The 23,434-nt window shown below is 34.7% G+C and overlaps 2 protein-coding genes across 2 annotated transcripts; both read right to left on the reverse strand.

Annotated features, from left to right (window-relative positions):
* Positions 1–2,139: 2,139 nt before the first annotated feature.
* On the reverse strand, positions 2,140–4,316 carry LOC123563610 (gem-associated protein 6-like). Its single transcript, XM_045356493.2, has 2 exons — positions 4,177–4,316; positions 2,140–2,871 (listed from the first exon to the last, which is right to left on the reverse strand). Exons 1-2 carry the CDS (start codon positions 4,249–4,251, stop codon positions 2,428–2,430), a joined length of 519 nt encoding a protein of 172 aa, XP_045212428.2. The 5' UTR covers positions 4,252–4,316; the 3' UTR covers positions 2,140–2,427.
* A 135-nt stretch (positions 4,317–4,451) lies between these two features.
* Positions 4,452–14,259, reverse strand: LOC123563611 (mediator of RNA polymerase II transcription subunit 9-like). Its single transcript, XM_045356494.2, has 2 exons — positions 14,130–14,259; positions 4,452–4,695 (listed from the first exon to the last, which is right to left on the reverse strand). Exons 1-2 carry the CDS (start codon positions 14,189–14,191, stop codon positions 4,464–4,466), a joined length of 294 nt encoding a protein of 97 aa, XP_045212429.2. The 5' UTR covers positions 14,192–14,259; the 3' UTR covers positions 4,452–4,463.
* Positions 14,260–23,434: the final 9,175 nt, after the last annotated feature.

Consider the following 23,434-nt stretch of genomic DNA (forward strand, 5'->3'; position numbering starts at 1 on the left):
ACATTCTTGAAGTGAATATGCTTAGATAAGAGAAAATTATTTGGTATTAAAGGTAGAAGTTTACTAGAACTGTTAAGTAAAAAGATGTTACAAGAACATTCCTTACAATAAACACTGTTCAGTGGGTTTTGTGCTGTTTTAAAGTACCTGCAGACATACTTACAAAAGTTTATACATCAATAGGGTTTCTCATCCTCTATTTTTTCAATGTTTTCCATCAGTTCCCACTCAAAGAGGCTTGTTCCAATACTCCAATTTTTCCAATGATTTTTCAGTGGAAAATGGTGGCAAAAACTATTGCTTCAGAGAAGATTTTCAAAGTTTCTAATATATTAGCCTATAGTAAGTACATGTCACACACAGAGGCATAGCCATTTTTGACCTTAGGGCAATAATTACCAGTATATCAATGCTCTAGTCAAAAAAATGTCTTTTGATTCTACAGAGACCGACCCTAACATGAAGTTTGCTGATGATAATAGGTACCGGTAATTCAGATGTACTAAAACTGACAACCTCATCACACAACTTTAACCAACACCACAGCAGGGGAGCGGTGGTCTAGTGGATAAGGTGATGGCCGCTCAATCAAGGGGTCGTGGGTTCGAGGCCCATTGGGTTCATGACCTTAGTGTCGATGACTTCTGGTGTACTTGACCCTAAACCAATGACTGGCTCAGGCAGGTAAAAAAATGTATGCACATTTCTTTTGAGGTAGACTTGAGACTATCATCATGATTACAGATCCTCTTATATCATTCACATCCATTGTTACTTACATGATGTCAATGGAATTTGGTTCAGGCAAGTAAAAATGATAACTGAAGTTGCTATATTGGTAATTGCTCTTTAAAGTTAAGGCTGAGTCCTAGTAACCAAAAACAAATTTTTCTAAATGAACATTGATTTACATTACTGAACTGAAAACCTCCTTTTAAATAACGTTCGGTCGATTTTCGTAGAATTCTGTTGGCTAAAAATTACTTATTTTGTGAATTAAAGTGCTAATGCATAAATTATATTCATTCAATTTAGTATTCTTAATACTATCAATGATGAATGCAATACTTTCATTTAAAACAAGAGGGGCATGATGACCCTGAATCGCTCACCTGAGTAATATGAGCCACATATTTCAAATGGCAAACTGACGCTAAAATATTAATAAGTCAGTAGGTCACATTCATGGTCAATGAAATTCAGTTTTACTATTTGTGTGCAAAACTGTGTATGTCATCAAAATTTCAAGGCTGTATCTTAGAAAGCAAGAAAGTAGGTCAAGGTCACAGTCAAGTGACATCATATTACTTGGGGTCACCAAGTAATTATAATTAAACAGTATTGGAAATAGGATCATATGATTTTTAAGTATTTTTTTCTATGTAATGCATATAATAACTAAGTGGCCCCAGGGTGGGACCTCTTTTAACCCAAGGGGCATAATTTGAACAATTTTGGTAGAGGACTACTAGACAATGCATCATACCAGATATCAAAATCCTAGGTGGTATGGTCTCATACAAGAAGATTTTTAAAGATTTTTCCTATATAAATCTATATAAAACTTGGGACCCCCAGGGCAGGACCTCTTTTCTTCCAAGGGGTACAATTTGAACAATTTTGGTTGAGGACCATGAGATAATGCTACAACCCAAATATCAAAGGTCTAAGTATTGCGGTTTCAGACAAGAAGATTTTTTAAGTTTTTTTTCCTATATGAGTCTATGTAAAACTTGGGCCCCCCAGGGCGAGGCCATATTTGACCTTAGGGGGGCAATTTGAACAATCTTGGTAGAGGATCACTAGATGATGCTACATACCAAATATCAAAGCTTAGCCCTAGGCCGTGTGGTTTTGTACAAGAAGATATTCAAAGTTTTCCCTATATAAGTCTATATAAACCATGTGACCCCCGGGGCAGGGCCATGTTTGATCCTAGGGGGATAATTTGAACAATCTTTGTAGAGGACCACTAGATGATGCTACATACCAAATATCAAAGCCCTAGGCCATGTGGTTTTGAACAAGAAGATTTTTAAAAAAAATTTTATACAACGGACATTGAGTGGTCACAAAAGGCTTGAAAAGCTCACCATGAGCCTTTGGCTCAGGTGAGTTAAAAAAGTTACAAATCACACATCAATTAAATCTTCTTTTTTTTTTACTACAAAGTTACAAAATGAATGTATTTAATATGTAGACATTAATAAGTTAGAAAAGTTCTTCCATATTCATTGCATTTTCAGGTAAATAGTCAGAAAAAACAGTAGGCCATTAATGCCAGATATTTTTTACTGTGGACGTTTATTCACTGAATTCATCATCTATTCATCTCCAATACACATTTATTTCATTATAGCAAAGAAGATTCTGGTTTGAAAAGGCTTGTTATTCATAATTTGTAACAATCTTTTAGTATATTACACTTCACCACTGGTCTTGATCAGCAGGCATGTTTTTAATCAGTCCCTGTATTTTACCAAGAATTATTTCATTAGTACTGACACAGTTTTCTGGTTCATATGGTGGCTGTATCACCAGAGCTTCAGCAACACTCAATAATTCACCATTCATCTCCACTGGCAGTCGATTTTTCAACAGCCAAGATTTGACAAGGTTTTGTCTCCTTTTTAAATCTTCATCTGTTAAACTTTCCTGACCTTTAGGTCTGAACAAGTTGTCTAGTTTCTGTTTAAACAGTTCAACATCTTCACTAAGAACTGTAACAGAGGTTACAGCGTGTTTGAGGACAAGCTGTATTTTTGTCTTGTCATCTTCTGTGAAATTGACGATTACAAAGGTCTCCGAGACGGGATCTACAGTGTAGACGTAACCACAGCATTCTTCACCATTATCCAATAAAATACTGACCTGTAATGTATTAAAACGAAAAGTTTAGCAAAAAGTAAAGCACAGAGAATATCATATTTCTGACAAATAAATTTTGTTTTCCTCTTTACTTGGGTAAAGTTGGGTCAGATTAATCTGTACAATATCTGTAAACTCTTATCTGCAGTCAAAGCAACAATCACATTTATGAGTTACTGTGAAATCATTTTTATTCGCGTAGGACGAATTTTCGCGTATTTCGCGCTAGGACCGATGCGCGAATTTAAGACCGCTTTATTATTATTTTTTAATTATATTTTTCATTACTAAGATTGAAAATGCGCGAATTAAAGCCCGCGTGAAACAGTCCTTTTTCACGTTTGCGCGAAATTTCATGTCAGCGAATTTAAATGATTTCACAGTATCAATTTTCATCAGATTTCAATTGATTAATTTATTTATTAATTCATCAATTTACTACTGTATTAATTAACAGCTGGCTTATAGGAAGAGACCACTGAAAGAACAGATAGAATATTGCAAACTCAATACATTAATTACTATAAAGCCATTTACAAACAGAAATATATAACATGAAATTATTTAGGCCTTCGATAAAAAATTTTTTATTCTCAACTGAACAGAATTCCATCAGCTACCAGTACAGTTTGATATACCAATTTGCACTTGACACATGCTTCCAGCTTTCAAAATTACTGGAACTAACTGTGAAGTGCACTGGTTTGTTCTTTTATATCGGAAACAAAATTTTAACCAAATTACTAGAAAAACGAGTTTTGTTAAATATACAAATGTTCCACGTTTGAACTTCTAAATGCCTTATACCATTTAAATGTGCAGTTCACAAAATTTAATGTAAAGCTACAGTTCTGAAGTTTTACTTGGGACTGTTTCATTTAATATTTCAATGATTTAACAAACTATCACAATTTTTCATAACGAGTCGATATTACATTTATGATTTTACTGGTACGAACTTGGCCATCAGTGATAGCCATGTAAAAGGCATATTTCAAAATTTGCTTAAACCATCAGCTCCAAACTGAAACTGTTGTCCAGGCATAAAGAAAATTCAGCTAGTGATGAGTTTGCTTCAAGCATTCTGTACAACATGTACAAATTTGTTAATTCATAATATCTACTAGAAATGTGTCACAGATCTGCACTGTTTGCTATTCAGTCAGTATCTTTTTGGTAAACACACCTTTTAACAGTTAATGGTATTGTCCAAATTGTGAAAGGAGGAAAAGTTCATTATAGAAATTTATTAGGTTAAGGGTTAAAAGCTAATGATATTCCCTTTAGAAGTAATGGTATAAACAATACCTTTTTGTAAACATACTGCATCCATTCCTCTGGATCTGTAGTGAATATTGGATGCATGTCATTATCTTCCTCCATTATCTTCAATGGTCCAGATTACAGATTCACTATATATCAAACTATCAATGAACATTCAAAACTTCTGTTAAATACTCAGTCAAATAATTATCTAACCTGAAAGAATGCTTACTCCAGCAGACACTCTTCTCTAAATATCTTTCAGTCAATTTCTGATTATTGCAAATGGATCAAGCAAAATGTTTTCGTTTTCAAGTATTTACAATCTGTAGCTATTGCTGCATAGGTGTCTGAGAAGACAAATCAAATGTTTGCATGGACTTGTACTTCTGGATGAGCTGTGTTTTTGTTGTCAGTTGCTGCTGAAGGATATCAATCTGTTTAAGCTGGTCCTGTCTGCTATATTGGATCCCTGGCATTTTTTCAACACATTCTCTGGCTTTAAGTAACTGGTTACGGAAATCAAGCATTTTCTGGTTAACATCTCTTGAATCTCTTTCAATACTGAATAAGAGAACAGAGTTTCATTCAGAAGTAACCATTTTCCAATATATATAGATACAATGTTTTTAACCTGATAATAAGTCTGATTATTCATGTTATTTACTGAACATTAACTTATTTATTTTTTGAGTTCAGGTCACAGCAAGGGCATAGCGCCCATTACGCACAGTATGCACATGCGTAATGTAAAAAATTCCAGGTATGTTCGTCCAAAACCATACAAATTGAAAAAAAACTTGTTTATGGATAAATAAGTACATGTACATTATTTCCCATGAAATGAATATCGTTTCAATCCAAACTTAAGGTAGTTCTGCATGTTTGATAAACCGGAAGTGATGGCGTAATGCCATTTTTCCGGAAAACGCAGAATAAAGACTGGATTCGGCGTACGGAAATGAAAATCATTTTATGAATAAATTGCAACCTGTGAGTAAATATATTACAATGGCACTGTTGCTATATTTGTAAAGTCAAAATATGATATTAAAACATATCACACGTTAAATAATTCAAAATAACGTCTTAAAATTAGCGTGAAATGTCCGGTTAACTTTAATCATGGTCAAATATCTCAAAAATAAGCACACGGACCTATACATTTTATTTCATCAAATTATAGGCCATGTATTTATTTACAACTGTGAGAAGTTTCATCAAAATCTACATTGTAGAAAAATTTCTGTTCGCGAAAATGTTATGAAAGTTATGATTTTCCCATAGACTCCCATTATGAAATATTGTGTGAGGTCCCTATTTTTCAAATCAGTCTAGCAAAAAATCAGGCACACGACCCTATCTTTTTTATTTGCTTAATTTTCTAGGTATATTCTGAAGTTTTGAAAAATCAGTGTTTAATCAAATTCTACATTGTAGAAATAATTTCGATCCAAACGTGCAGAACTACCTTAAGTCTGGTGCATTTTTTTTTTTTTACAAAAATCCCTTTTTTCACACAATTGTACTGTTGATACATTAAAACATGAAAAACAAACAAATTTGATGAATTGGTATCCCCCGCCGAAAGGGTTTGTGGTGAGGAATGGAAAAACAATATATCCGGCAAAAAGTAAAGGACGTTACTTTAGAGGCAAATAATTTCATTAGTCAAAATCAATCTAACAGAAAATGACAATTTTTTTTTTTGGTGTGTGTGGGGGGGGGGGGGGGGGGGGGGGGGGGGGGTCGACTGGGTGAGGGTACAAAACATCGGGGGGGGGGGGGGTGATACATGCTTGAGGTGGTGGAGATGACTTGGTGGAAGTGTGAGGTTGGGGAGCAGTACAACTTAGCATGTTGATAAATATTCATGGCAGGTTTGAAAAAATAAAATAAAAAGGATTGATTTTTTTTTGGGGGGGGCGGGGGTGACCAAGGCAAGGTGGTGACCAGGTGTGAGCACACAACTTCACATGTTTATAATAAATGTTCATGGAAAAGAATGAAAGAAGTTAAATGAAATTCTACCAATTGTTTGGTTTGTTATGTACAAATCTGTAGATTTTTAAACAATTAAAGGGCAAAAACTCTAAAAAAAATTGACCAATTAGAAAAAAAAAATGACAGGCATCATCAAAGTATGTTGGTTCAAATTTATTTCGAGTTTCATGAAATTCTACCAGCTTGTTACTGAGAAATGGCTGCAGACGTGGATTTTTCATTAAATCAAGGGCAATAACTCTAAGGGAAATTGACCAATCAAAAAAAAAACTTGACGGGTATCATTGCAGTATGTTGGTGTATGTTTATTTCAAGTGTTATGAAATTCTGTTTAATAGTTACTGAGAAATGGCTGTGGACGGACATTTTTGGGCATTTTTTATTAAATCAAGGGCAATAACTCTAAAGAAAATTGACCAGTCAAAAAAAAAACTTGACGGGCATCATCCCAGTATGTTCGTGCATGTTTATTTCAAGTTTCATGAAATTCTACCTGACAGTTACTGAGAAATGGCTGTGGACGGACGCCAGGATGCACGGACATGACGGACGGACAACGCCATTTCAATACCCCCCTCCCGATTTCATCGGCGGGGGATAAAAATTGATGAACAAAAATTCAGTCACAGTTTCATATGCATTGACAAGGTGATCTAAGCATGCATATTCTCTACATACAAGACTGAGCCTATAATTTATTTTGATTTACAGAGAATATTAAAGTCTCCACAGACAAAATGTTTCAGTTATATATTCCAGTTTGCGGACATATTCCTGGTTTTATCACTCTGTTTGGCAAGCTAAAATTGCTGAAGATAACTGAAACATTCTGTTCTTACTTCGTAGATACTTGTACAGTAAATGTCGAAGCAATTTATGACGTCAGTCTTGTATTTAGGGAAGCCTCAAAAGTGTGATTGTGCTTGTAGAGACTGCAAGTGTATAAGCTCAAATTTCAGCATGTTCTACCATTCCCGTGGCATATAAATGATAGCAACTTTCACCTTGTCAAGGTATCGATGTTTTGAATACTGTGAATAGATTTTATGCTGACGATTTTTTCTTCATTTGCGTATTAACAATACCTTTGTGGGAAAAGAAGGGGATTTTGAAGACAAGAGGGTCATGATGACCCTGGATCGCTCACCTGAGTAATATGAGCTACATGTTTCAAATGTCAAACTGATAACTTTTAGAAATTATTTGGAAAATTTTCTGATGTACAATCAAGTAACCCCTGGGGCGGGGCCAATTTTACCCCAGAGGTCATGATTTGAACAAAGTTTGTAGAAGTCTACTAGGCAATGTTACATATCAAATATCTAAGAACTAAGCCTTCTGGTTCATTTTTAGCAAATTTATGAAGATTTCCCTATGTACAATCAAGTAACTCCTGCGGCTGGGTCAATTTGACCCTTGGGGGTCAAGATTTGAACCGGTTTTGTAGAGGTCCACTAGGCAATGCTACATGTCAAATATCTAAGCTCTAGGCCTTCTGGTTTATTTTTAGAAAATTTTGAAGATTTTTCTGTGTACAATCAAGTAACCCCATGGGGCGGGGTTAATTTGACCCCGGGGGTCATGATTTGATCAAATTTTGTAGAAGTCTACTAGGCAATGCTACATGTCAAAAATCTTAGATCTAGGCCTTCTGGTTTATTTTTAGAAATTTTTTGAAGATTTTCCTATGTAAAATCAAGTGATCCCGGGGGTCATGATTTGAAAATTTTTTGTAGAGGTCCACTAGGAAATGCTACATGTCAAATATCTAATAACTAAGCCTTCTGGTTTATTTTTAGAAATTTTTTGAAGATTTTCCTATGTAAAATCAAGTGACCCCTCGGGCGGGGTCATGATTGAACAAATTTTGCAGAGGTCCACAAGGCAATGCTACATGTCAAATATCTAAGCTCTAGGCCTTCTGGTTTATTTTTAGAAAATTTTGAAGATTTTTCTATGTACAATCAAGTAACTCCATGGGGCGGGGTCAATTTGACCTCGGGGGTCATGATTTGAAAATTTTTTGTAGAAGTCTACTAGGCAATGCTACGTGTCAAATATCTAAGATCTATGCCTTCTGGTTAATTTTTAGAAAATTTTTGAAGATTTTCCTATGTAAAATCAAGTGACCCCTTGGCCGAGATCAATTTTGACCCCGGGGGTCATGATTTGAACAAATTTGTAGAGTTCCACTAGGCAATGCTACATGTGAAATATCTAAGCTCTAGGCCTTCTCAGGTTTATATTTAGAAAATTTTTGAAGATTTTCCTATGTAAAATCAAGTGACCCCTCAGGTGGGGTAAATTTTGACCCCGAGGGTCATGATTTGAACAAATTTTGTAGAGGTCCACTAGGCAATGCTACATCTGAAATATCTAAGCCCTAGGCCTTCTGGTTTATTTTTAGAAAATATTTGAAGATTTTCCTATGTAAAATCAAGAGACCCCTGGGGCCGGGTCAATTTTGACCCTGGGGTAATGATTTGAACAAATTTAGTAGAGGTCCATTAGGCAATGCTACATGTCAAATATCTAAGCTCTAGGCCTTCTGGTTTTTGAGAAGAAGATTTCTTAATATTTTCCTATGTAAAATCAAGTGACCCCTGGGGCGGGGTCAATTTTGATCCTGGGGTCATGATTTGAACCAATTTGCTAGAGGTCCACTAGGCAATGCTTCATACCAAATATCTAAGCTCTAGGGCTTCTGGTTTTTGAGAAGAAGATTTTTAAAGTTTTTCCTTTCGGTTGCCATGGCAACCTGAGTTCCGCATGGAATTCAATTCTTTGAATAATTTTGAAAGGGGGCCATCCAAAGATCATTCCTGTGAAGTTTGGTGTAATTCTGCCCAGTGGTTTTCAAGAAGAAATTTTTTTTAGAAAATGTTGACTAACACACGACACACGACGGACATTGAGCGGTCACAAAAGCTCACCATGAGACTTTGGCTCAGGTGAGCTAAAAACAAGAGCTGTCACTAATGGTGACAAATGCCCCCGCAGCGCCTTCACCTTTGACCTGGTGACCTTAACCTTTGACCTGGTGACCCCAAAGTCAATAGGGGTTTCAAAGCTTTATCTCAAATTTTAAGACTTTGTCAAAATATGAACTGGTACGAAAAACTTAACCATGATTTCTAAGTCAAAAGGGGCCATAATTCAGCCATAATACCTGATGGAGTTATGTGCTCTTGCCTATAACTGGCCATGGTGATGGTAAACAAGTGTTGAAAGTTTCAAAGTTTTATCTCAAAAGACTTTGTCAAAATGTGGACTGGTACGAAAAACTTAACCAAGGTGTGACGCCGATGCAGACACTGTGGTGAGTAGGATAGCTCTACTTATTCTTCGAATAGTCGAGCTAAAAAGGTTAAAAACAATTATCTAATATAGTGATAAAGTGCCTTGACCAAGAACACATCCCAGTGGGAGTAGCTAGGAATCAAACCCAGGGCTTTTACCTCTGTAGGAAAGCGTCTTACCAGTCCAGGATTTTGTCGTTTTTACAGACATTCCGTAATTATACTGACAATCCATAAATGTAAAGATTTTTCAGTCTATTAATTTACAGACCGGGTATATGAAATTTGTAAAAGTTACAATTTAAATCAAAACCGCAGGTTAAAATGGAATGTTTCACTTGTTACATGCATAGAAACAAGAGCTGTTCGTAAGACAGTGCGCTCGACTTTTCTCAATGCTTGTCTCTGAATTAGAGCTTTGCCAGTACAAAAAAATCCAAGTTAAAAAGGGGCACAACTCTGTCAAAATTCAAACCAGAGTTATGGGAATTGAGTCTCCTGGTGTAGACTTTAATAGGAAATAACTATTTTGAGTTTCAAGTCAAAAGCTTTAATAGTAACTGAGATATTTGACTTTAAATTATCAAAAATTTTAACAAAAATTCTAAGCTAAAAAGGGACATAATACTGTCAAAATTCAAATCAGAGTTGTGGGGATTGTTTTTCCTGGTGTAGACTTTGATGGTAAGCAAGTATTTTAAGTTTCAAATCAAAAGCTTTGACAGTAACAGAGATACTTGACTTTATCAAAAACTTTAACAAAAAATTCTAAGTTAAAAAGGGGCATAATTCTGTCAAAATTCAAATCAGAGTTATGGGAATTGTTTCTCCTGGTGTAGATTTTGATAGTTTATAACTATTTTAGTTTCAAACTCAAAAGCTGTAATAGTAACTGAGATATCTGACTTTATCAAAAATTTTAACAAAAAAATCTAAGTTAAAAAGGGGCATAACCTACATTAATTTTATCCATGCAGTTTTAAAATCTTTATGTTTAATCCTGTGGTTTTAATTTTTACAAATTTCATATATATCCAGTCTGTAAATATATACACTGAAAAATCTTTAATTTTAAAAGGATTGTCTATAATTATATTTACAGAATATCTGTAAAAATGACAAAATCATAGACCTGTCTTAGCCCTCTCGACCAATGCCTCCACTCCAGTTACCAGACCCCTAGGCTGGCAAATTCCTAGAAAGAACCGAATGCTACACATTTCGACCCGAAGACATTTCTATTCCAAGACACTTCGACCCCAAAATTGAATTTCCTTGGACATTTCGACTCCAAAGACATTTCAATCCTTTATCACCTCATTAATTAATCAATGGCGCATGTTAACTCTTGTTAATATTGTCTATTGTGTGGTCGTTGAAAGACTTAATCTTTGGACATTAAAGTGGTCTCGTTAGAAGTCCGGAAAACACAGATACACTAATAACTTTATCATTAATTATGCGCATGCGTGAAAATATGGCGCACACTTTTTTAAAATAAGAAAAGGAATGTGAAAAATTATAAAATAATTCTAATGGGAATATTTTGGATTTTACTTCGCTTAGTGCTTGTGTTTCCATCTGCTGACAATTCGTGATTAGTTTTTGGGTGAAACGGACCTGTATTATGTGTTCAAATACCAAAAATCTTAGAAAAATAACTAAAAGTGGATGCTTTCTTCTCCGTACAATGGGACTGGAAATCAGCCTGAGAAGCGATCATTTGTGATTAATTCAGTGCATAATATGGATTATAATACAATGGCGTCACCTGGGTATGTACAACCATTAAACATACATGTCAAATATGGCGAACATGAACAATTACCAAACTGCTTTCACCTGAAGACTCTTCTGTTTACTGAAATGCAAATTCAGATTTATATGAAACAGACTTGTTTGAATGCATGAGTAACTAATGATATAAGGAAATATAGTGACCTTGGTATTGCGTACCTGACTGGTGACCTGAATTCACGCATGAGCATGCCCTTAAGGTTACGTGCCTGACACATTTAGATAGGTTTGTTGATTTACCATATATACAACTGATCAGGTGGCCAGCCTACCTGTGCAAAAAAATCGTGACAATCATGTGAATAATTTTGGGTCAAAGTTACTAAATCTTTGTAAAGGAAATAATTTAGTAATATTAAATGGTCGCCTCGAGGTAGGTAATTGTACCTACCATGGAAAAATCAGAAATACATGTAGGCCTGGCAGTAGAAAGCTTGGTTGATTAAATTTAATCTGCACTCATGACTGTTGACGGTTATAAATATGTTTATGACAGGTGTGTTTTGGATTTATCTGAATTTTCAGATCACTGTCCAGTAACTTTTTCTATGAGATGCAGCGAAAAGTGTCTTGATGTCAATTGTTGTGAGTTTGGAAAAATTAATTGTTTGGGACATGTCGAAACAGATGGGTTTTTAGATTATGTTAATAGTAAAGTCATTATCTGATGATGCAACCTGCAAACTATCATCTGGTAATTATGACATTAATCAATGTATTGACTGTATATCAAAGCTTACAAGTGTATTTACTATGACTTGTCTTTCCAGTCTTTTGGTAAATCCTTTTCAAATAAATCTAAGAAAAGAAAGCACAAAGTATTATGGTTTGGCGAAAGTTGTTGTCGGGCTAAAGCTGAGTTTTGTGATGCTAAACGTCAATTTAATTCAGATAAAACGGATGAAAAAACAAGAGCTGTCGGAGGACAGCAACGCTCGACTATTCAACAGCCTTGTCAATTGAATGAATACAAAAGTTGAAAAAGGGACATAATTTTGTAAAATGCAAAGTAGAGGTATTGAACCTCTGTACTGCATGTCATATCATGACAGTGAACAAGTGTGTGAAGTTTCAATCCTTTCCAATTTGTGGATACTGAGATACCAGCTTACATACAAAAACTTAACAAAAAACTGCTAAGTCAAAGGGGCATAATTTTGTAAAAATGCCAAGTAGAGTTATGGGACCTTCACAGTGCATGTTAAATCATGACAGTGAACAAGTGTGTGAAGTTTCAATCCATTCCAATTAGTGGATACTGAGATATCAGATTACATACAAAAATTTAACCAAAAACTGCTAAGTCGAAAAAGGGGCATAATTTTGAAAAAAAAAAAGAGAGTAGAGTTATGGGACCTGCTTCGTGCATGTCAGATCATGACAGTGAACAAGTATGTGAAGTTTCAATCCATTCCCATTAGTAAGTACTGAGATACCAGCTTACATACAAAACCTTAACCAAAAATTTCTAAGTCGAAAAAGGGGCATAATTTTGTAAAAAAGCAAAATAGAGTTATGGAACCTGTGCAATGTAGATCAGTTCATCACAGTGAATAAGTGTGTGAAGTTTCAATCCATTCCCACAAGTGGTTACTGAGTTACCAGCTTACATACAAAACCTTAACCAAAAATTTCTAAGTCGAAAAAGGGGCATAATTTTGTAAAAAAGCAAAATAGAGTTATGGAACCTGTGCAATGTAAGTCAGTTTGTCACAGTGAATAAGTGTGTGAAGTTTCAATCCATTCCCACAAGTGGTTACTGAGATACCAGCTTACATACAAAACCTTAACCAAAATTGGGACGCGGACGCCGACGCGGACGCCGACGCATGGGCGAGTCCAATAGCTCACTATTCTATGAATAGTCGAGCTAAAAATGTATTTTCTAACATGTAGAATTAATTTCTGCAATGAGAAGAAATATGCTAAATGGAAAAATTTTTATGATAATGAGAAAGGAAAATTTTGCAGTTTAAGTAAAAAGTTTCCACGTAAATTTTGGAAGTATATCCCCAATTCCTATATCTTTGTGCCTTTCTATATCTTCATGCCTCTGTCAGTTACATGCGCTGCTAGTCCACACGAGAGTTCTGACGTCACTTAATTGTGTTAACATAATAAGCACATGGTATTTCGTAAACAAAGAAGGCAAAATGCATAAAAAACATGTAATCTGTCTTTAATCCACATTTATTAAATGGCTATCATAGAAAGTGTGTAGCTGCTTACAAAGAAACCAAGTACAATGCAATTATTTTTTAAAATACCAAATTTTCAGTTCCAAAACTTCTGACAGTTTCATTCAAAGGTCATTGCCAATTCTCCTAACCTTATTTCATCGAAGGGGAAAATTTCCATGCTTGATTGTACGAATAATACTCAGAATGATGTACAATTAGATGAGTTTGTCAGTCAGGGGTGTAACTGTTTCAAGTTATGTAACTTATTTCAGTTATTTTTTCAAGCATTTTATAACATGTATTAGTTATAAAAATATAGTTAACTCAGGTAAGTTATTCAAAGAAAGTCTTTTTTGCTGTTCTCACAAAGTGACCTTTAAAGTGTAATTATATAGCAAACTGTGATTGATCAAATTCTCTTTTAGTCTGATCATGGCTAAAGGATTAACTTTTGTAACATATCATTTCTTTAACAACTGTTTCTCCGCCAGCGCTGCCCAGTTATAGTCGGAAATCCACGGTTGGATGAAAGCTGTTGATAGAATGCAGTCGAAATATCCTAGGAGTTGGGGTTGAAATGTCTTTGGGTCGAATAATTTCTCTTGTGGCGGGGGGTGGGAGGGGGTCGAAATGGGTCGTCCTGCTAGCGAATGAACTTTTTGCTAAGCTAAATCTTATCTATACTATAGAATGATTAGTAAATTAAATGTTGTTGTACCATTTAATTATATCATAAATATAGGGAAGAAAATTCAACTCGTTTTCGGCAACATTTGCCATACTTTCGTTCGTCTACGTCTACTAACGCTTGCTTAGTTGCATGTTATTTACCGGTATACGGTATCGAGACAGGGGTGACGGGTCAAACCGGCCCAACTTCATGACGGTCCGTAACCAAAACGGCCCATACCATAACGGACCAGTTTTCATTAATAACCAAGAATAACCAAGAATTTCAAATAATTCTTTTTATTTATGTTTTATTTATTTACATAGCAAAAATGACAACAAATGTTATTATACATATAATTGGACAACAGGGCAGGACATGAAAAAACACCTATAAAATGAACATTAATTAATTTTTAAAGCAATTTTTAAAGCAATTAAAGCAATTAAATGCCCATAAAAGATAAATAAATATGGATAGGAAGTACGAAAATAAGCCATAATTTTTTTTACTTTTGTATCTTATTTAAATTTATTTTATATCGTTATATAGATACGATCATTAGACACTTAAAAAGCAAAAATAAATTATTTTATTCTAGCAATTAAGAAGTGAATAGCGATTATTATTAACATTTGTCAAAATTGCTAAAGAATATAACTTTTTATATGCGAAAATAAGCTCTTTTTTTTCATTTATATCTAAATTAAATTTATTTCATACCATCATACAGAAACGAGCATTATACACTCCCAGCGGGCACACGACGTCATTTCAACGTTGAAATATGGTTGAAATATGGTCAGGTCATAAAACAACGTTGATCCAACGTTAATTCAACGTCGAACTCTCAACGAACAGATGTTTTCGAAAATCAACGTTGTTTCAACGTTGAAATAAGGTTGATCTTTCAACGTTGAAATATGGTCGAAAAAAAAAACCGTTGTTTCAACGATGAAAAATCGTTGATATCTGACCAATGTCAGAGATATAAACTATATATATATATGCATTGTCTTGCCGATTCTTTTAGTTTGAAACAAAACATAATTCAAATAGCATCTACAAATTATACCTATGTAGTATAAGAAATCTACCTTAATTTTCCACGGAAAAGTGAACATGTATCTAAACTGTTGGGGAAAAAATATGAAATTAGATAGATATGTTGGTTCAAAAGTTTGATAATTTCCTTAATTCATTATAGAACTGACAGGTAAAATTTTTTTATTGTATTTTCAAAATACAATGTATTTATTAGCGTTCCAAAATTCATGAAAATGGACTAAAACTTGTAGATAATATTTTTGCACTTCCCGAAAAATGTTCCTCATTGTTATTTTAATTTGGTTGTTGTCTAGCTCTTTTCGAAATTGTTTAATTACTTTTAATAATAATATTCATACATTTTAAAATATTCGGGATGATTATACTGGGATTTGTTGGGAAAATTTATAACACGTGTAACCATGGTAACCAATTCTCTCTACACATGTTATCTATTAGTCACGCCTGTATCCTGGTATTAGTTTACACATTAATTCAGTTAGTCTGATAGAGGTTTAGCTAGCTGTTTATACATCATGTACAAAAGAATGGTGCAGAGGAAGTGAGTACAATACTTTAAACATTATTATAACTTAGTAATTATATTCAGCAATAATATTATATTTAAAAGACTGACGTGTATGTACTTTAATATCATTAGTTTTTTTTTAATCTGCATTTTTCTTTAAAATGGACTCATACTTAAAAACTTGGAGGGGATATAGCTTAATCAGAAAATGTTGATATTTTAAATGCATCCATTAATTGTTTTATCAGCAGGTTATTCATCATGACTGTTTTTGCATTTTTATTTAATTTACATGAAAATTTTAAATGATAATTGTAAAACACTCAAATCCTTTAATACATTTCAGGTGATACCAGGTCCAGTTGTTTTGCCGTGATGAAGATTTTGAGAACTAAGCTATTAATGGACTTACTATGTTATTTAGATAAAAGACGATCACAGATCTATGAAATATTAAGAACAGAAAATATACATGCTGATTACAAGTGCTAGATAAATAAAAAAAAAACAATGCCTAAAATACCAGTTCTTTTATATTCGTTGGATTATGGTTGGAATTCACATTTAAAACAGACATTAATGCCTTATTTTTTCTTGTCATAAAGACATCATTATAATGCATCACAAAAATGTCTTTTAAGATACGTCATATTTCAAATTTGAAAAACCGTCGGGAATTCAACCATATTTCAACCACCAACCGTCAGGATTTCAACCATATTTCAACGTTGAAATATGGTTGAAATCCTGACGTTGTTTCAACGTTGAAATTTCAACGTCATTTCACCTTTCAAATCCAACTATATTTCAACATTGTTTCAACGTTGAAGTCTGACGTTGTTTCAACGTTGTTGTGCCCGCTGGGCTTATACAGCAAAAATTAATGATTTTAGTCCAACAATTAGGATTAATACTGTACTTTATGTTACTTTAAAGATTTTTTTTTTGCCCATACTCGTATAGAAAAATGATTGATATTGTACCAAAAATGATTAAATGAATAGCAATTATGTATTATGTGAGCGTCAAAATCGCTAAAGAAGTAAAGAATTTCAAATAATTTCAAATAATAATTTTTATTTATTTACATAGCAAAAATGACAACAAATTTTATTATACAAAATGACAACACATTTTATTATACAAATAATTTGATAATTGGACAGGACACGAAAACATACTTAAACATGAAATGAACATGAACATTAAATATTATCAGTATGACTGAATACGATAATACATATATATTGGAAATGCTAATAATCAATACTATACAAAACTGAATATGTAAGACGAAACAGGACACAAACACACTTTATACAAGAACAGATAAAACAACACAATAATTTAAACATATTCAATGTAACTTCAAGATAATCATAATAAAGACAAGAAACGAACAACATACAAGAAAACACTTAATATAATAAAAAACAAAAACAGAAGTATTCAAAGAAACTTCAAGATAATCATAATAAAGACAAGAAACGAACAACATACAAGAAAACACTTAATATAATAAAAAACAAAAACAAAAACAGAAGTATTTACACTATAATAACATATATAATCACACACTCATTTTTCAGTCTAGTTTTTAAGTCTTTGTAGTACACTTCAGTTACACTCTGACTCCGTAGAGCTCGCCACATCTTTTGAGGAATTTAGATGTTGTGATGTTACCCTCTTCATACTGGTCCCAGATGGAGCTTAGACTTTTCTCCAACGTCTTGGACCGTCCTCTCATGTTTCTTCCAAGATCACCTGCGCGGATCGCCATTTTCACATCGTCTGCCTCGGTTTGTAGTAGCGGCACCAGTCTGTAGAATTGCAGCCCCATGTACCCCGCTTTACTGTTTAGACGGTGATGCCAACCTGAAATTAAACATGTGGAATTAGATAACCGTACATAACAATGTAATCATAATCAAGACAATAAACGCTTATTACACAACAAAACACGTATTTTTTTTTACAAAACAAAAACGAAACTATTTACATTATAATAACATATATAACAGACAGGTACGGGATTATGGACCATGTCTTTTTCATTATATAGTTTTCCATACATCTCTTTGGAAAAATAAATAAATAAAAATAACTGTTTCAAAAGAACTATCCTTGTGACAAATAAATATGATAAAATATTCAGAGCTTTTGTGTGGCCTTTAAACTCACTATGACCCCCATTGGATAAAAAGTGCTAATATTTTCAAGTGTTTAGCCGTCCGGTAACCGGACGCCTAGCCTGCGTTCTAGTCGTCCTCAGGGGATTTTCTAGTCGTCCGGTAATTGATTTCTTAATGAATAAGTAATGATTTTATATAGTTTTAAATGTTATTTACTTAAAATATCAATACTTATCTGATTTTTCAGTCGATTAAACGCAAGAGATTGTGTTTGTTTATAAAGCCGTTGATATTCTGTTTTTAGAAATGAAAAAAAAAACATTGATTGCCGAACGTCCATAATATTTTATGCTATTTTTTATGCTATTTTTGTAAAAAGTGATGTTTTCCTAAACTTTAATTATTAAAACACAAATCTATATATATTTTAACTATTGTTTTTGAAAGTATTTCAAAACTGTTTTAATTTTTAAAATCCAGTGAAAAAGGTTGTTAAAATTTAAAAATTCCGATCCCATAAAAGCCTCCAGATGAACAGATTTTGATAAGTGACGTCACGTCGATCTCGCCATTATTGAGTTCGGCAAACTTCCATTTTATCGGCTGAATAATGCAGTGATTTATTGTAAATCTGTATAATACGTATACTCACACAAAATTTTGTTTGCAGATAAGTATCGATATCTTAAGTAAATAACATTAAAACTATATAAAATCATGTCTTATTCATTAGGAAATCAATTACCGGACGACTAGAAAATCCCCTGAGGATTTGCTAGCCGGACGACTAGACACTTCCTATATTATATACTTATGACCCAAAATGAGCACCACTGATTTACAAAAACATCATTTACGGGACATCATGCACTATACATAACAACTACTTGATCCGATCCTTCATTTGTACTCCCGATAATATAACTCAGATAAGTGGACGCATTGGTCGAGAGGGCTACAAAGATGACGGCCCCTGGTTCGAATCCTGGCTACTCCCTTTGCGGTGTGTCCTTTGGCAAGGCTCTTTATCACGATTGCCTCAGTCGACCCAGCTGTAAATGGGTACCAGCAAATTGCTGTGGGTAAGGTATGATTGGTTTTAACTGTTCTTAAATAGGGTCGCTCAAAAGCTCTGCAGAGCTCATGTTAATTGTTTCACAAAGCGACGGTAAATAAAATTTACCTTTACCTTTAGATCGTTGCCATTGTAGCTTTACAGACTACAGACCAGATGCCTACCACAAAAAGACAAAGGGTGAACATCCAACAAGTAAAGTCAAGTTCCAAAAACGCAACTTCCCCAAATGACAACGCAGATGCTTACACATAAAACAAGCACACACAGACAATTTAAACACGTGCACAGACAAAGACAAAGCAACACAAAACGAACACATTAAGATACAAAGTGCACTTATAACATCATTCATACCCTCACCATGTTCCAAAGTATCATGACTGTGTAAATAAAGATGATATAAATCCCTAACCCATACAACAGCAACAAATAATTTATTCAACTGTGTGATAATATTCATAACTTAGAATGTTATTTGAACATTATCTAACTCACAAGGTGTTGAAAGCTATACCTGAAAGGTGAAAAAGGACTGAAGACTAACACGTGGTGTGTCTGAAATACTGTTGAAAAAATACCATGACAAAAACAACATCCCCGTAAATATAAAACTGTTTTTGATATACCTCCTCGCAGTAGTGTCTTCAATTACTACTACATGCAATTTTGAAACCAAATGTGAATTACAATGGTAAAATTAAGAATTTTAGCAAAGTATTTAAGTAATTGACGGTAGCCTTTTTGAAGAAGCCATTATAATCAGGGACATTAATCAAATACATGTATGCACTATTCCGATAAAAACTGAAACATATACCAAAACATTCATTCGAGTACTGAACATCATGCAGTATCCAAAGTATCAGGTTATAAGTTCAATCTTTGATATGCTCATAGAATCCACAAAGCCCGACATAGCTATTAAATCCGAAACATATATTTCAGTAGAAATTCAGTCAGTTGAGGTATTTCTTCAATTCTGCATTAGCTAGGATTCATTGTTTTCATAGTGGAGTAGCGGAAGCGGTAAAAAACATATTGTAGTTTTGGACAAGCAGAAACACAGGAACCCCTATCCGGAACAGTCCCTTCTTTTAGTGAGTCAGATGATCGCATCCTTTTTACAGGACACCAAATTTTCCAGATTAATAGACCAAAGGACCTCCTGGAGGAGTACTGATAGCGGTAAAAAGACATCTTTGTTTTGGATATGCAGAAACGCAATAACCCCTACTCGGAACTAATTATCAAAGTGATTTAGATAACGACGCTGATAGCAGCTTTAAAGCTCTGACTTCAGACAAGTTGTTGAGTACAATGGTGTAATTATACCTAAGATTTACCATTATTTTATGTTTAACTTAATATGATCTGGTATTTTTTCACTAATGTTAGAGCCTTTCTCAGCGAGGAATCATTTTATTTAGATTGTGTTGTCTAACCTGTTGAAAATAGGGTTTAAGTGCGAGGTTGGCATGTTCTAAACGCGTTTAACACCCCCCCCCCCCACCCATCCCCCCATTTTCTTTTGTATAGGCTACTGACCGTTCCAAGGCGGTGCCCCTATTTTCAACTTGTTTTCTGTCTGTCTTATACTTTGTTTTGCGTATGTTGTCTTGTTTGTTGTTAGTTAACGTTTCTTTTCCTTTTCTCCTCATTCCCACTATCGTCGCGCCCCCCATCCTTTCCCCTTGCATTTGCTCTCCCTTCCTTTGGCATCCCCTCCCCTTTTACTATGTGTAAGTTATCGTGCCCACCTTAATTTTGGCTGCCGGAATCCTAAGGCGGTGCCCGACTGTTGTTTTTACCTGCTTATGTGTGTGCGTTTGTGTGCTTGTGCGTCTGTGTGTCTTGGGCGGTGCACTAGTGTTATTAAATCTTACTTGTCTGTTTATCTATGTAAGTTAGTCAAATGTGTGTGTGCGTGCGTGCGTGCGTGCGTGTGTTTGTCTTTTGTACTTGAGTGTCTGCGCTGCTGTGGTTTACGTTGTAGGGTAACTGTGATTAAGAAACGTAGCATTCCCTTTTGAATATTCATCCTTGTTCCACTTCCCCCTTAACCCCCCCCCCCCCCCCCCCCCCACACACACACACACTTTCTACCCCCTACCCCTATCTCCTACTTTTTCTGTAGTTTGCATAAAATTAATATATACTTGTTGGATTTTTGAAGCAACCCGTCTAAAATGTGTTTTCGTTACAGATTCTTTTTGTTGTGGGCCTACTTTGTAAATGCGTGGCTCCGAGGCTGTATTTGTGATTGTTCTGTGCTTCCGAGAAATCTGCCCTTACCTATTATCTTTTACAGACAACAAAGTAAAGTAGACCCAACTTACCAACAAGTTCATTCACCTCAAGAGGGAACAACTTTAATCGCCGTCGATTTAATTTACCTAATATCAAATGGAATAACTACGTACACAATAACAAATTAACACTATCGCACAGTCGTTGGAAATTTCTTAAGCAGCGCCTTGGATTAGAGTCTTGAAAAATTGTTTATTTTCCCACACGACAAAACACATTGGACTTGGTCAGGTCACACCCAGTCACACCCAGATTGTAAGGTATGCTACGCATATACATAAATAAAATGCTAAAGGAGCGACAAAAACACAAAATGTTATAAACATATACAAACAATCAAAGATGGACAGCGCATTGGAACGGTCAGTGGCCAAACTAAATAAGACATATTGGCGTTAAACCTTACTAATATGTTTTTAATTTGTGCACATGTTTGACCTAGTAACATGTGTGTGGACGGAAGTCCATACTTTTTAACGACCTTAGACGATCAGTTTACAGGGACATCATACAATGTAATTTGAGCCGCACCATGAGAAAACCAACATAGTGCGTTTGCGACCAGCATAGATCCAGACCAGCCAGGTGCGCATCCGCGCAGTCTGGTCAGTAACCATGATGTTCGCTAACGGTTTCTCTGATTGTAATAGGCTTCGAAAGCGAACAGCATGGATCCTGACCAGACTGCGCGGATGCACTATGTTGGTTTTCTCATGGTGCGGCTCATTTGTCAAAATGATCAACTTGATTGTAACCTTTGAAAATATTCTCCTCTGAAACAGCTAAGAAATTTGGCAGAAATGTTTCTTGTAATACTAAGTCTTGCTTGAGCGGTGAAACTCTTCTGAGCGAAACATATGAGTTTTACCTGCAGAATATAGTTCACCTAAATCAAGATAAAGTTTCTGCACTGTTCGACCTGCCTGATCAGTTAACGACCTCTTACAAATAAAACCGACGTGTCATCACGTGTTATGCACTTTACACAGCTCCCTGGACTTCGACGTCCTAATATGAAATTTGTAAAACCAGTTATATTTGTTTGTTTTGGGTTTAACGCCGTTTGTCAACAGTATTTCAGTTATATAATGATGGCCGGGCAGTTAACCTAAGTTCCTGGATTCTGTACCAGTACAAACCTGTTTTCCGCAAGTAACTGCCAACTTCCCCACATGAATCAGAGGTGCAGGATGTATGATTTCAGATACAATGTCTTTTATCAAATCGTTACGGAGAAGATATGCCTCGCCCTGGGCTCGAACTTACGGCCCCGAGATCCGTAGATCTGCGCTCTCCCTATTGAGCTAAGCGGGCGGGCAAAACCAGTTAGAAACGTTATATATAATTACAATAAAACTGTCTCCGATTGAGTCATAGAGCTTTATATTCCAGGCAGTTGTAACTGAAAAGAATGTAAAAAATACAAATACTGTTATCAACGGGCAATTTTAAGATTTTTGATCATAAAAGAATCAGAAATATTTTCTCTTAAGGTCCAAAATACAGAATTCCTTCGTCTATAAACTTTACACACATGTCCCTCTGAAATAACTCAATCGATTGATGTCTATGTTAAAAATGGAGTCGGAAAGAAAATGCAGACCCAAACGCTCTTACTGAATGGAAAAAGCGTATTTTTAAAATCATAAAAATTCGAGTGAAATTCTATGAATCAAATCATTCCTTATTACCTCCTAAACACAAGTTTTCACTTCGAAATATAAAGAAAGCTTTATCTAAGTTACACACGAATTTTGTTTTAACTCCTGCAGACAAAGCTTCAAATAATATAATTATTATTATTATATGACGCATTTAATACACAGAAATATTACAAAATGAATTGAAACATACGAAAACTTAAAGGTCCAATACTAAGGAAAGTGAACATTTTAATTTCTTTTAAAAAGCACAGGAACTATTTCATTTTATTGGAAAATGAAAGTTGGTATGTAGTAATTCGAAATAAATCGCAGTATATGTACAATTATTTTTCTATGAAGAATGAAGAAAGTTAAAAAGACCTGGGGGTCATTCTGTCGATTCATTGAAATTTCAACATAATACACATGCATTTCTTTGAGTTCCAAAGACCTTCTGTAAATTTTGACCTGCCAATCTTCATTATTTAGTGTCTTGCAGAAGTCTATGCACTTGCTATGAAAAAAAAATGCCAACTCACTTTCCCTTAGTAATGGACCTTTAAAAGTCATCGCCACAAGATGAGAATAATATTGTACAAAGTCATGTAGATCGATGT

This window comes from Mercenaria mercenaria, chromosome 2 (assembly GCF_021730395.1).
Source record: "Mercenaria mercenaria strain notata chromosome 2, MADL_Memer_1, whole genome shotgun sequence".
Lineage (NCBI taxonomy): Eukaryota > Metazoa > Mollusca > Bivalvia > Venerida > Veneridae > Mercenaria > Mercenaria mercenaria.

Bases quoted from the DNA above. Each gene is read 5' to 3' on its own strand.
- LOC123563610 (XM_045356493.2), bottom strand. From the start codon at position 4,251: ATGGAGGAAGATAATGACATGCATCCAATATTCACTACAGATCCAGAG. The intron at 2,872-4,176 runs GTATTGTTTATA...AATACATTACAG, and splicing joins TGCAGTATGTTTACAAAAAG to GTCAGTATTTTATTGGATAA.
- LOC123563611 (XM_045356494.2), bottom strand. From the start codon at position 14,191: ATGGCAAATGTTGCCGAAAACGAGTTGAATTTTCTTCCCTATATTTAT. The intron at 4,696-14,129 runs GTACAACAACAT...TCTCTTATTCAG, and splicing joins ATTTATGATATAATTAAATG to TATTGAAAGAGATTCAAGAG.